The sequence below is a fragment of the Gymnoscopelus microlampas genome, assembly GCF_963454915.1.
Source record: "Gymnoscopelus microlampas genome assembly, chromosome: 2".
Classification (NCBI taxonomy): domain Eukaryota; kingdom Metazoa; phylum Chordata; class Actinopteri; order Myctophiformes; family Myctophidae; genus Gymnoscopelus; species Gymnoscopelus microlampas.
Genome location: NC_139939.1, coordinates 5,265,151 through 5,279,486, shown reverse-complemented (window position 1 = coordinate 5,279,486; position 14,336 = coordinate 5,265,151). Strand labels below are relative to the sequence as shown.

The following is a 14,336-nucleotide window of genomic DNA, read 5'->3' as shown; positions in this document are numbered from 1 at the left end:
ATGCTACCCATAAACATGACGGAATCGGAATCATTCAAGATCCGAATCATTTACAGGACTACTTCATCTATTTTCAACTTATTATATGTGATTTGTCCACACTAATACTCATTATAAGATTGCACCATATTCACACTCTGTCTCAGAGGAGGGCTACACCTAATCTAAGATGCCATCAACAGTTTTACAAGCGACCCTCTCTGGTATTATCATTTTTTGTTTGAGCTGTTGGAAATAACAAGGCTACACTTGGTTGTTAAAGTCCAGATGAAAACAATATGACTGTTGTGAATTAAAATAGATGGGGAATCATTTTTAAGTGAGAATAGATTTTTAATCGAATCGTGACCCAGAGAATCTGAGATGGCAGAAGATTCACAGCCCTAATGGGAATCCAAGTGAGCCGAGTGGAGTGGAGCAGCATGCCTTCGCTGGAAAAGCCTCTCTAGGTTGTCTCTCCTGGTCTGTGTGTTAACAACAAAGCTCTCTAATCCCGCCGTTTGTTTTGCTTCTTACATTTAACATTAACACAGCCGGCGACGAGACACGGTGAAAAGGTAAAAGCGGGTATTAGTGGTGTTGTGAAGTGACCCAGTGTGGTGCTATACTTGTTGTAGACCATGTCGGTTCCCAACGGTGGACCACTAGCAGTATTTGTACGATCCCCAAGGACCACCCCACCCTAACCCCACCTCCCCACAACTATGCGTCATTTAGTGCAGGGTTTTTCAACCATTTTTCATATCGAGGTCCATTATTTATTGGGCGTTTGAGCCACGGAACCACCAGTTTGATGAGATTTAGACTCTCAGACCCAAAACGTAGAATATTTATTTTGTCCACAATTCCATGCTGTATTGATGTTGGTACCATAGGAGAGATAACAGGCCAACGTTAATAAAAAAATAACAATCCTTTAATTAAGTAATGCAGGTGTTTAACAATAATTTAACTCTTGAGAGTGTAAAATGAAACCAAATGGACCCGTAAGGGTCCATTTGGTTTCATTTTACGCTCTCAAGAGTTACAGATCTATATGGGTCCATTTGGTCACCAGCTCTCCATCATTTAGCTGGGGACCACCTGGAACGCCCTCAAGGACCACTGGTGGTCCCTGGACTACTGGTTGAAGATCCATGATTTAGTGCAGTGTTTCTCAAACCTTTTCAGGTCAAGGACTCCGAAAATTGATATTTGTTTGGGCCACGGACTGAAATTATTATGTGCCAGGAACCCCACATATATAATATTTGTGTTGTGAAAATGTTTCCAAAAATATCCCAAATTTTGTCAAGATTTTTTCAGCTGAATCAGTTTGAGTGACTTCTCATACTGTAGTTTAGCAGTTAATATTGTTCATTAAGCAGCTTTGGAGAGACATACAGTAGATGCGGTAGGATAAGTGTTCTAATTGTCTCAGGGGGGCTAATCTAATCCCATAATTTAACCATCTAATCAGATTATTATCATAACCAAGCTGTGTCATCTCAGAGTCATTACTGCAGAGCGACAATCGATGGCTGGCTCTATACAGAGAGCTGAAATATGAGCTCTGTTAGGGCTGCAGCCATATGACTTCACATTAATATCACCATTATATCAAACTTTAGCCTCGGTTGTAATTAATGAGCAATTATATAATAGAAAAAGTGAATGTTCACAACATTGTGACTTAGTGGCTATTTTCACACCACCATTGCAGAACGAAGTATAACACAGAGTTTAAGTGTTTAATCCGACAATTACTATTTCAATTTAGGCATTTAGCAGACGCTCTTAATCCAGAGTGATTTAAGTAAGCAAGGTAAACACGAGGTAATACATCAAATGCATAGAGATAGTAATCTAGGATCATAGGTAAACCAAGAACCTATCATCAGTCTAAACAGTATAATATCAAAATATCAATAATCTGAAACTATACTGTACACACTATATGATGCCAGGTCAACAAATGGACCTGGCATCTGTCTACATAACATGCTATCTAAATGACATTTTAGCCTTTGCATAAGCCTGCAAGGTTGACTTCACATCAATACCTCCATCATTTCTAACTTAGGCCTCGGTTAAAGGTGAAAGTAGCTGATCTACAAGTTTACGACATTGTGAGCTTGTAAACTGGCTATTTTCGCACGCCACCATTGCATAACAAAGTGTAACACAGAGCTTAAGTGTTTAATCAAACTAATCGATTTGGACGATTATATTATTATGATTATATTATATTTGTTGATATATAAGAAATGTAACTTTAAGCTGGATTAAGTCAGTCATTGCTTAAACATGTCAGTTTGGATATATTTTGGGTTATTTGCCCAGCCCTAACGTCTATCCCGTTCAATGTTATAAGATCTAGAGAAAGAAATATCCTGGTATCATTCCTTATAATGTAGCTCTTCTCAATCAAGAAGATATCCTTCTTGATTGTTGAATGTGTTTGGTGTTTAGCATCTTTGGCAGTAAATGCTACTGTAATGTGGTATTTGTGATATATTAAGTGATATTATTCTGTTAAAATAAGTGTTAAATAGCTCTATATTCTCATAGTAATTGTCTGTGGACTAGTGTTTGTTCAGTAACGGGAGTCTCCTGGTCTCTCCAGCTCTTTAGTAAACGGAAAATACATTTTCAGGTCAGGATACCAATTTGAATCCAATCAGGAGAGAGAACTCATACAGGATAAAGTGAAATTGGAAGAGATGAAGCAAGACAATGAGCAGACACAATTGGAAATGGAACACTATACAATTGAAGCTGATAAATTATCTCTGTGGGGTTCTCTTTCCTAATTAGATAAAGTTGGTATCCCGACGTGAATGTTTATTTTCTGTTTATTAAAGAGCTGGAGAGACAGTGAGACAGACCCCTGTTACTGAACAAACACTCTATAGCAATGATTACTATCAGAATCTAGAACTTTAGCTTTTTAACAAAAACATATCGCTTACATCCCCCCTTTAATGTATGTAACACTATTTATAGTATATGTATTCCTTCAAAGATTTGCACACATTTTCGAGATTTTTTCAAAAATAGCAGATCTGCAAGCTTGCAGCACGGCAGGAAGTGACGCGCTGTGAGCTTGTAGATCTGCTATTTTTGAATACCCAAAGTATAAAATAATGGATATAGCTAAAATCTGAAATGACACAGATGCGTTCCCGGATTGAATGGGTTAAACTAAGACAGCGTGTGTGTTTTGTCAGTTTGTGTTAAAATAATAATAAAAAGCGCAGGACCGCGTGCATTGTGCCAAATGATGAATGATTTGGAATGACAGACCTTTTCTTTTAATAATGTGGTGTCAATCAACTTTTCAACACACCACAAGAAGTCAACGTTAACAACTCGTTGTGTGTGTGTGTGTGTGTGTGTGTGTGTGTGTGTGCAGGCTAACATCCTAACGTATTCTGTTCTTCCTGCTTGTGGCTGTCATCATATACCTTTCCCTCCTTCTCATGAATGATGTTCTTTCTGTCTTTTTTCTTTTTTCTTTTGTTTTTTCTCCGCTCTACCCTTTTAGCGTCGCCTCGGCCATGCATTCGGAGACGCCGGACCGCTACGAACGCCTGACGTCGGTCTCCAGCTCTGTCGACTTCGACCAACGAGATAACGTAAGAACAACCACCCCCCCCGCCCCCCCCCCCCCAAAAAAAATTTGTTGATCTACAAGCTTGTATTTCTGTGTGAGCTTGTATTTCGTCGCTGGTAGAAACTTCATATCTCCATATTTTAGCTTTTGGCCCTACGTTATCATACTATTATTATTTTTGTATAGATTTTTCAACAACAACACTACACGCACGCACGCACGCACGCACGCACGCACGCACGCACGCACGCACACACACACACACACACACACACACACACAGGACTGCACATAACGACACAATACATTAACAATACCTTAAATAAAAAGAGACAGTAATACAAAACCAAACTATGTGATCATACCAGAGCGTCACTCAAAAGTACTGCTACTTTTGCCGTTTTTGCCTGTATCAATACCACAATGTAGAAATACTCTGTCTGGAAGTAAAAGTCAGGTATTCAGAATTTTACTTGAGTAAAAGTTCAAAAGTATTGGCATCAAAACATACTCAAAAGTACCAAAAGTAAAGGTACCCATCATGCAGCATCCCACAACTCTGGGGCAGTGTGGATTTCGTTGACTAAAACTATGACGAAAAATATTCGTCGAATACCCTTTTCCACTGGCGAAAACTAAATAAAAACCTAGACTAAAACTATGACTAAATATATTGACATATATTTCTTCAACAAAAATCAAAACCAGACTAAAATGTTCCAGAAGAGATCCAGTGACAAGTCAAAAAGACAAGTCCTTTTACGTTTGGTTGCGCTCGGGTGAAAATAGCAGATCTACAAGCTCACAACGCGTCGCAGCGCGACGCGTTGTGAGCTTGTAGATCGGCTATTTTCAGCATGCAACCGAGTGGGAAAATCTGCCATTACGACGCCATCAAGGATCCGCCAAAATATATTCTAGTCGACTAAATCAACTGTAGATTTAGTCGACTATAATCTTATGATATTTAGTCGACTATATAGATAAAAAACTAAAACATTTCAGACGACTAAAATATAACTAAAACTAAACAGAATTTTATTCAAAAGACTATGACTAAAACTAAATCAAAATGTGCTTTCAAAATCAACACTGGTTCCCATGGCTACTGAAGCACATGTACTTAGTTACTTTACAACACTGTTTCTAAGCCGGGACTTCCTCATTGGCTTTTGTTTACAACCGGATCCTTGCCTTCTTTGCAGACGTACATACATACAACTCCAGAGTGAATCCATCAGCTCGTCGTCATGCGTTTAAACCTTGACCCCCCCCTCCCCCCCGCCCCGTGTGACCAAACGCGTCATCCTCCCCTCTGTCCGTCTCCCCATACCGTAGCCCCGCCCACGCGGGCCCCTTTTAGCTCCTCGATTGGCTGAGCTCCTCGTAACCCCGTTAAATGATGCAGGATCAGACCAGGGACGCGTGTGGAGGGGAGGAGGGGAACGTGTGTGTGCGCACGTGTGTGTGTGTGTGTGTGTGTGTACAGTATGTGTGTGTGTGTGTGTGTGTGTGTGTGTGTGTGTGTGTGTGTGTGTGTGTGTACAGTATGTGTGTGTGAGAGAGAGAGAGAGAGAGAGAAGGGGGGAGGACAAGAGAGGGAGAAGAAAGAGGAGAGAGAGCGAGAGAGAGGGGGGGAAGAATTGAGTGAGAGAGATAGTGAGCGACAGAGAGAACCGTCTTATCCAGTTGCACACAGATTTGCACTTTAGGAATTCCTTCTGTGTTCTGTTGGGTTTTGACCTACTAACTCTACATCATTTGTCACAAGAGGGTCACGACATCACAGACAATTGGTTTTATCGTAATTATCGTTTGTCTCAGTCAGTCAGGGTCCCAAAGAACCTGTTATTTTACCATCTATACTACGTTTCTTCTGTGTTCTAGGACCGTCTCCCCGGTTGATTACTATAAGTGATTTTTTTTAAAGCAAACATTTTTAACTCAAATCTTTGCTTCTGGACGTCCCTGCACAGCATTCTTTTTTTGGGGAGATGATGACGGGATCCGTGGCCCAAATAATGTCAATACTATGCATGAAAAAGGTTTGACAACCACAGCTATATACACATCGGAAAACTCCCACACACTCCTGCACTCCTGAGTCATACTACCGAGGCCGTAGGCCACTTAGCTCAGGTGCTAATCTCTAGTCGGCGCTAATCCACTTTGTGCCCCGTGTGTCTCTGTGCTGTTCTGAGTCTATAACCGCTCGAACCCCAGCCGTTATCCACATAAGAATAGCCGATCTACAAGCTCACAATGTGTCGCGAACGCGACGCATTGTGAGCTTGTAGAACGGCTATTTTTTTGGGTGGCAAAGAGATTCGGCACAGGCGGGAAAAAACGGTCAAAGTTGGCAGTTGTAAACTGGAAGCCGGTTCTCCTTAAGACGACAGGGGGTTTAAGTGGTTAAGAGGTCAGTGAGGTCAGTCTCACCCACTGCAGGGTTCAGGGACAGGGGTCAAGGGGTCAGTGGCACACTGACGCTGGTTTCACACACCATGTTCAAAAGCTTCCACCTGACACATATGGGGTCTTCTTCAGCAGAGGAGCTTTAACCACAGTCACTTAGCCCATTTAGACCTGAGGCCAATTCTAAAAAAACGCTGTCTAAATCCTGACCTAAGTTAGCTGGAAAACGTCAAATATTTATTCCAAAATTAAAAAAATAATAATAATGTTGCTATATTTATGTTTATATTTCTTTGCATATATATATATTTTTTTTAGAATTTCTTGCTTTATTCATTTTTGGATATGCCATTTTTAGTATTCCATACATTTGTACGGTAGGAACAATAACATTTAGTTGTTAGGTAATACTGTAATATTTAGGTAAACTTTGTAAACTTTATGTTTACATAGAAGTGAATGGGATTCTATATTATTTAAATATTTAATTATTAATTATTGGTACAGTAAAACATATTAGTAATAATCACAGATTTACGTGATAACACAGGGCACAATAGCATTTAGTTTTTGGGTGCTAACAATGTTTTTAGATTTGAGTGAGTGTCAGTTTTGGGGAAAGGAAGCCATTTGGACTCATGTACAGTATTGTGCACAATACACACATGTATTATACTACCCCAAAAAAAAGGTTCCCAGATTGAAAGGTATAGTATAGTTACATATGGGGTTCCCGGTCTCAATGGGTTAATAGAAAAAAGGTCATTTTTTTATAAATACATTTTTTTTTAAATAATAATAATAATACAAATAAAAAAATCCTACTGCAAATCAAATGAGTTCTGCTTAGCAGAGATGGGAATTCAAAACGATATTTTAGATATTATTTTGATATACTCTTTCTTGAACGGGAATGACTAACAGATGACAGCTTTCTGTGCAGAATTTTTGCGAGGCGCAGTTAGAGGCTCTCTACCGCAGCGCTTTGAGCTTGTAGATCTGCTACTGTTGATGTTTTTGTGTGACGCTGTAGTATGATCAAGTAGGGAGCTGGCAAAACATTTTAGATCTACAAGTTCAAACGCGCCACATGGTGAAACATTTTGAACTTGTAGATCTGCTATTTTTGCTACTGTTGACACTGTAGTATGACATGCATTTATGAAAAATAAAACACAAAAAAGTTGAAAGAGCCCGATGGCGACAAAAAATGATGTTTCCCATGCCAATGCAGCCACATTGAATTGAATGTGATGATCTTTCTCCACAGGGCTTCTGTTCCTGGCTCACAGCTATCTTCAGGATAAAGTAAGTACACTTCGGTTCATAGGTTTCTAATGATTTCTACATTATATTTTGGAGCAAATATTGACCAAGATAGCTCACCTGAAATATTATGTCACCAAGCCATTTTTGGAGAATAAATGGCCTCTTTAAAGGTAGGGTAAGTGATTTGCTTTGGTTAAAATAAGAGTTAAATAGCTCTATATGCTGATAGTACTCTATATATTGCTATAGAGTGTTTGTTCAGTAACAGGAGTCTCCTTGTCTCTCCAGCTCTTTATTAAACAGAAAATGCATTTTCGTTTCAGTTTCAGTTTCATTTCCAATTTTATCCAACCAGGACAGAGAACTCAATCAGGATACAGATTAAACAAGTGAAATTGGAAGTGATGACACTAAGAAATGAGCAGGCAAAATTGGAACTGGAACACTATACAAATTAAGCTTAAAAATGGGTACTTTCTCCTGATTGGCTGAGATTTTGACACCTACCGAAACATGTATTTTCTGTTTATTAAAGAGCTGGAGAGACAGGGAGACATCTGTTACTGAAAAACACTCAATGATTACTATCAGAATATAGAATTTTAACCTTTTAACAAAATACTTTTTGTTTTAACCAAAAAATATCACTTACCCTACCTTTAAGTTTAGCCCAAATAAATCTTAAAATGACACAGAAGGTCTTAAAGAGTTCAGGAATGACTAGATATGTTCATATGCATAACGTGTGTGTGTGTGTGTGTGTGTGTGTGTGTGTGTGTGTTGTGTTTCTCCGCAGGGACGAGGAGATCAGGGAGAAGTGTGGGGAAGACGCCGTCCACTACCTGTCCTTCCAGAGACACATCATTGGTCTGCTGGTGGTGGTGGGCGTGCTCTCCGTGGGAATCGTCCTGCCGGTCAACTTCTCTGGAGACCTGCTGGGTGAGAACGGCACACCCCTCACTGACACACAGTGGTGGAAAAAAGTATACTCAAATGTTTTACTTAAGTAAAAGTATCAATACTGCCATGTAGAAGTACTCTGTTACAAGTATACGTCCGGAATTCAAAATTGACTTGAGTCAAAGACTCAAAGTACAAAAGTATTGGTATAAACATTTACTTAAAATACCACAAGTAAAAGAACTAAAATGTTTGAAAATAGCCGATCTACAAGCTCACACGACGCGGTGTGAGCTTGTAGATCTGCTATTTTCAAATAGCTTAGGTATAAAACAGGGCTAAAGTGGTTAATGCTTGTTTTATAATGAAATAATGTATATCTGCAAAGTAACTAGTAACTAAAGTTACTAGTTGCAGTATTGATACTTTTACTTAAGTAAAACATTTGAGTACTTTTTACACCACTGATTGAAACAGTGCATGAGGAGATGAGATCAGATCTCTGTCTCTGTCCCAGTGGCCAGAGCCAGAACGCTAGTATAGCCAGAACGCTAGTAGCAGGAACATTTGCGGTTATTTTGCTATATTTTGATATTGGGCGTTTTTGGGCGTTTTTTTATTACTTTATTTTGGTTTTGGTGTTAGGGTTGGTTTAGGGTTATGTTATTTAATTCATATTTTTGCCTGATTTTACCAATTTATTTTTTTATCCAAAAATGTATTGTAAAAAAAAATAGAAAAATATTGGGTGGGCCAGCTCTTGTCTTGAAGGGCGGATCCAAACCCAGCCGCCCGGATTCGTGCGGGGCTTCCTATTGCTTCACCAATCTATGTCCCCCGCCTCCCCCCCCCCCCGCCTGTGCACGGAGCCAAATTTAGAGCGACGCCCCTCTGCACTCTGATTGGTTAGGAGATAACAAGGTCCTAAGACCATCGTTCCTGCATGGTTCGCCCAGGCTTTTTTTCTTTTGAAACAAACAAAAAAAAAGCCATGGGTTTCCGAGGCTAACAGGTCTGTAACGCTCGAGTTTGAGCAGAGGTGAAGTCCACATACCAGCTCTGTGACTGTGTGATGAAATGTGAACTATTTCTGGTTACTCAATGCTGGAGCCGGTTCCTCCGGTTCCAGATCCCAGCCTTAGATCAGAAAAGATCAGATGAGGTGTGAGAGGTCTTGAATGCAGTACTGTGACATCACTGACAGAGCCAGATGGGTGTGAAAGATTGATACTCCAACTATATTGTTCATTTTACATTTAATTCATTTAAAGGTTTCAGGACATCACATTTATATATATATATTTGTTTATTTTTTCATAATTTGTTTCCTGACCTCAATTACACAAAAAAACTTAACTCTGAACATTCAGTGGATTTTCTGTGGTCTGGGGTTTTCTGAATAATTAGGCTCAGAAAAGTGCTGTGATTTGCTCGTGGACTTGTTGTGATGTCACAGTCCATTAATCCAGCCCCCTCTCCTAATCTTTGGAACACGTTATCTATGGTTCTGTGTGAAGAAGAAAATGGATGACGCTCCTGCATCTTACGGTGGCTGTGCATACTGTCATCACATCTGAAGCAGGTGTAATAAAACATGCATTGTTAGCTTTTTCACACTGGAAGAGAAGGCTACTGTGCGGCGTACACAGACTAATGAGTATTAGACATGTGAATATGTGGTTTTATTTGTTATTTGTAGTCAGAATTATCAGGATAGACCTCCTAAACCAAGAACCGTCAGCACCCCCGTCTAAATCAGCACCCCCGTCTAAATCAGGTAACATGTGGTCTAGACTGGTTTAGACCGGTCTAGCTGTAGTTTGGTTGTCGTGCGGTGGTAGGCAAAGTACTCAACCCCAGTACTTCAGTCAAAGTATGGATACTCCTGGTCTACATTTTCTTTGTAATATCAATGCATTGCTGTACTAGAATTTAGACATTTTCCCCCAAAAAATCAAAGATTCTCCTGAAATCTCCCAGAAATATAAATAATGCTGAAAATAGCTTGTAGATTGGCTAGTTTCACTATATTTGAAATGGTGCTTGAGTGGTTCATTCATAATGTACTTTTTCCCTTTCTATAAGCTACACAAAAGTGCAAACTAGGTGAGGATTCTGGTGGATGTGTGTCTAGATGTAGATGTGTGGTTTCAGCTGACAGCTGCTCTACATTAAAGTCACCCTGGAGAACTATTATACTGATGGGCTGCCGGTTTGAATCCCTGCACTGGCAGGAGAAGTTGATTACCCCTGAGCAGCGGTGACACCCCCCCCCCCCCCCCCAGTTGTAGTTGTACTGGTCAACAGTATTAGACTGTGGTTGTACTGGTCAGCTCCCAGTACAACAGTATTAGACTGTGGTTGTACTGGTCAGCTCCCAGTACAACAGCATTAGACTGCAGTTGTACTGGTCAGATCCCAGTACAACAGTATTAGACTGTGGTTGTAATAGTCAGATCCCAGTACAACAGTATTAGACAGTGGTTGTACTGGTCAGCTCCCAGTACAACCGTGTACAAGACTATGGTTGTACTGGTCAGCTCCCACTCCCAGTACAGAACCACAGTATCAGACTGTGGTGTTGTACCATACATGCACACGGCGTATTGTCATCAGTGGGTCGTACCTAGCGGGGCGGAGTCGGCTCGGGGGAAAACACAGATTTCCTCCAGCTGGTATAGACCGAGGGATGTGGGGTTTTCAAACTCATATGCTGTAAAAGTATACCAATTTAAAAGCAGGCGTTAGAGATGCGCGGATCGCGGTTGCCGCAGTTAACCGCGGTTTGGGTGGATTCGGGTCAATCAAATAAAATTATTAATTAATATTGGATAAACCGCGGGTGAAATATTGCGGTAAATAAATTAATGACATCTAATATATCTATCCATAAAATACATAAATCTCTGCGTGCTTGTGTCTGTGTGAGTGTGTAGAGCAGCCTCTGTGCGATGCGATCACAAAATGTATTGATTTAGCCTATGGAATGTCCATGCGACGTGCGTGTTTTTGTGCGCTCTGTATGTTCAGCGCAGCACCGGTTTAAAAAAAAAGAAAAAAGACGCACCGATATTCCATAGGCTAAATCAATGCATTTTGTGATCGCATCGCACAACTAATACTAAAACTAACGGGGAATACCAGAAAATAATAATATTTTGACATACGGGAAAAACGGTTGATGCGGATATTTAAATTGGATAATATAATTATTGCGGTTGGATAATGGGCGGATAATTAATTTGTACATGCGGATTCGGGTGACGTGAGAGGCCATCCGCGCATCTCTAGCAGGCGTCATGGCTTGCCAGATCACTGGCACAGAACCTTGTTGCCACTCGACAAGGAACGCTACATTAGCAAATTAAACAAGAGTCCGATTGGAATGTTGTCCTGACTGGACAGAGGATCCAACACAACACAATGGCCCGAGGTTATCGGATTTAATCGTCTGGTAAGAGACACTATTACATTTTCTATAGATATGATCAATTAAACTTATCATAATATCAAAAAGCAAAAGCCATTCATTCATCAATGATGCTTAGAGAACACGTTTTAGTGAATTCCAAATACAGGAGACATCGACGCCATTACAGTTTGGAAACGCAACATGCAGCGATTTACACACAAAACAAGCCAAACCCGGCTATCCTCGTTTAAAAACCTACAGAAAACACAATTGTAAATCTGGAAATGAACACAGAGCTAAAGCAGTTTGTAAATCCTGCATGATATTAAATGGCGCACTTCGCCAAATGATAATGGTGTCGGTACGTGCCGTTCACAAAACAGTCTCTAAACTGTACTTCAAATTCACTATAAACATTATTGATGACTTAATGGCTGTTGGGTTTTGATATTATGGTAAGTTTAATTGATCATATCTTGTAAAAGTGTCTCTACCAGGCGATTAAACACTGTGCATATTATGTAAACATGTTTTGTAAGGAGCGAGACGAGAGGTAACCAGAAGACTCGCCCCAAAACACGCTCGCCCCCATTTTTCTCACCGTCTTGTATTCTTGTATTTGTTTTACAGAGGATAAGGTTTGAAATAAGTTCAGGGTTAGGCATAGTTTTACTGAGGTTCAATTTAGGAATAAGGTTATGTTTAGCAGTTTAGGCATAGTTTTACTGAGGTTACGCTTAGGAATACCAGATGAATACCGGCGGGTTTGCCCCGGGGCGACTGTGTTTTGGGGCGAGTGTTTTGGTATTCAGACGGAGCTGGAAAGAGGGAAACAGATCTCCGGTCTCAGTGGTGTTTGTGCTGAAACTTGACTAATGCAATAAGATATAAGGATAATCTGATAAACCACATGAACCCCAGTTTACGTATTCTGGGGGGAACATAAACCAAACATTGCCAATCTAGCTCACAGTTACAACTCGTCGCGTTCCGACGCGCTGTGAGCTCATAGATTGGCAATGTTTGGTCTTTTTAGTCACATATATCTTAATAATAAGTCAACTTTGCCGAGGGCGAGTGGACGATTGTGTTCCAGCTGTCCTTCTGATGGATTTTTCTTGGTTGACAATGTTTCTATCGTCCATAAAATAGCTCTGAAAGTGATCCAAACGATCATGTATGATGTAACTCTATGAGGCAGATCGTTCTGTTTTCCCACGAGCCAAAATCGAATGGGGCGTTCCTGGGCGTTCCCGTCTATCTCCGTGTGTATCTATAGAGGTATAATATAACTAGAGGGCGGATTGCCCCACCCCCAGCTATTCATTTCAATGAAAGTGCTCAGTGGCGTTTTGAAGCACCCGGAAGCCTGCCGGAAGTAGAATTCTGGAGACGTTTAGAGCGGCCATAGAGCGGCCATAGAGTTATGAGCATGCGCACAAACGAGAGATGGCATTTTAAGTGCATTCTCTGATTTGACCACCAGGCTTGGCCGCTTCACTGTTCTACCGTGGCTCTTGGGGCTCTGGGGGCTCGGCCTCGGGTTGTACAGGTAAGGTAAGCTCCCAGTACAACAGTAGAAGACTGTGGTTGTACTGGTCAGCTCCCAGTTCGTAGAAGACTGTGGTTGTACTTGTCAGCTCCCAGTTCGTAGAAGACTGTGGTTGTACTCGAATCCCGTGTGTGTGTGTGTGAGATTATCTGCTATTTTTGAATAGCTAACGTATACATTTTTTGTTTTGTTTTTTCCCTGTACATTAACGCCCTACTTGATCACACTACAGCAGGGGTCTTCAACGTTTTTCAGGCCAAGGACCCCCTAGCTGAGAGAGATGAAGCAGGGACACCACATATTGTATTCATGTTAAATGTGTGTTTTCAGACATTTAACCACTTAAACCCTCAATACTTTGTAAACTTGACCCTTGGCTCTGTACTTGGTCTGCTCTTTTTTTCCCTCTACACCAAACCTCTTTGCTGAAAATAACGCTCACTTGTGAGCTTGTAGATCAGCTATTTTCGGCCAATGTTCCTGATAGATATTTTCTTATTGCACATTAATTTCACAGAAGCAATACGAAGACATAGAGGCAGCCATTGTACAGTAATTCATTGAGCCCTTGAGGATGGTTTTGAATATCCGAGTGGTCCCAGGGCTCCAATAGGGTTGAGAAGCGCTGGGCCTAGAGGATGACAGCTCGTGTTCCTGTGCTTTCTGTGCTACTGTCACTCTCCATGAGTTCCACTGTCACTTCACCAGGCTTTTCTTATGTTTTTTTGTGATGTCGGACTCGTATAGCACCACGAGCTGCTGTGATTGGTCTATTTTTTGCGGTGACAGATGTACAGTACATGGACGCATACAGACCAACCCTCTGGCTGTAGACAGCTGGTACCCTTAACGAGCTCCATATACCTTGTATGCCTTTGTCAAAAGTGACAGAAAGTGTGTGTGTGCGTGTGTGTGTGTGTGTGTGTGTGTGTGTGTGTGTGTGTGTGTGTGTGTGTGTGTGTGTGTGTGTGTGTGTGTGTGTGTGTGTGTGTGTGTGTGTGTGTGTGTGTGTGTGTGTGTGTGTGTGTGTGTGAGTGAGTGAGAGACTACTGTATACTTGTGAGGACCAAATAGATATGCTATTTTTCCGCTTTAGACTTACGGTAAATGGCAACAAATCGATATGGCATTCAAAAAGTTTTCCTCACAAGTATAGTAATACAAACCTGTGTGTGTTATCTCTCCTGGCTAAT

At 40.8% G+C, this 14,336-nt stretch overlaps 1 protein-coding gene across 3 annotated transcripts in view; it reads left to right on the top strand.

Annotated features, from left to right (window-relative positions):
* Window positions 1–14,336, top strand: part of LOC311033931 (CSC1-like protein 2) — an 89,128-nt gene that overhangs the window by 55,283 nt on the left and 19,509 nt on the right. For all 3 annotated transcript variants that reach the window (XR_014599563.1, XM_084041666.1, XM_084041665.1), the window contains 3 exons: window positions 3,527–3,617; window positions 7,281–7,318; window positions 8,076–8,218. Coding sequence is in view for 2 of the 3 variants with exons in the window: in XM_084041666.1 (XP_083897792.1) it covers window positions 3,527–3,617; window positions 7,281–7,318; window positions 8,076–8,218 (272 nt within the window). In the remaining variant the exon portion in view is untranslated. The remainder of the gene's footprint in view (window positions 1–3,526; window positions 3,618–7,280; window positions 7,319–8,075; window positions 8,219–14,336) is intronic.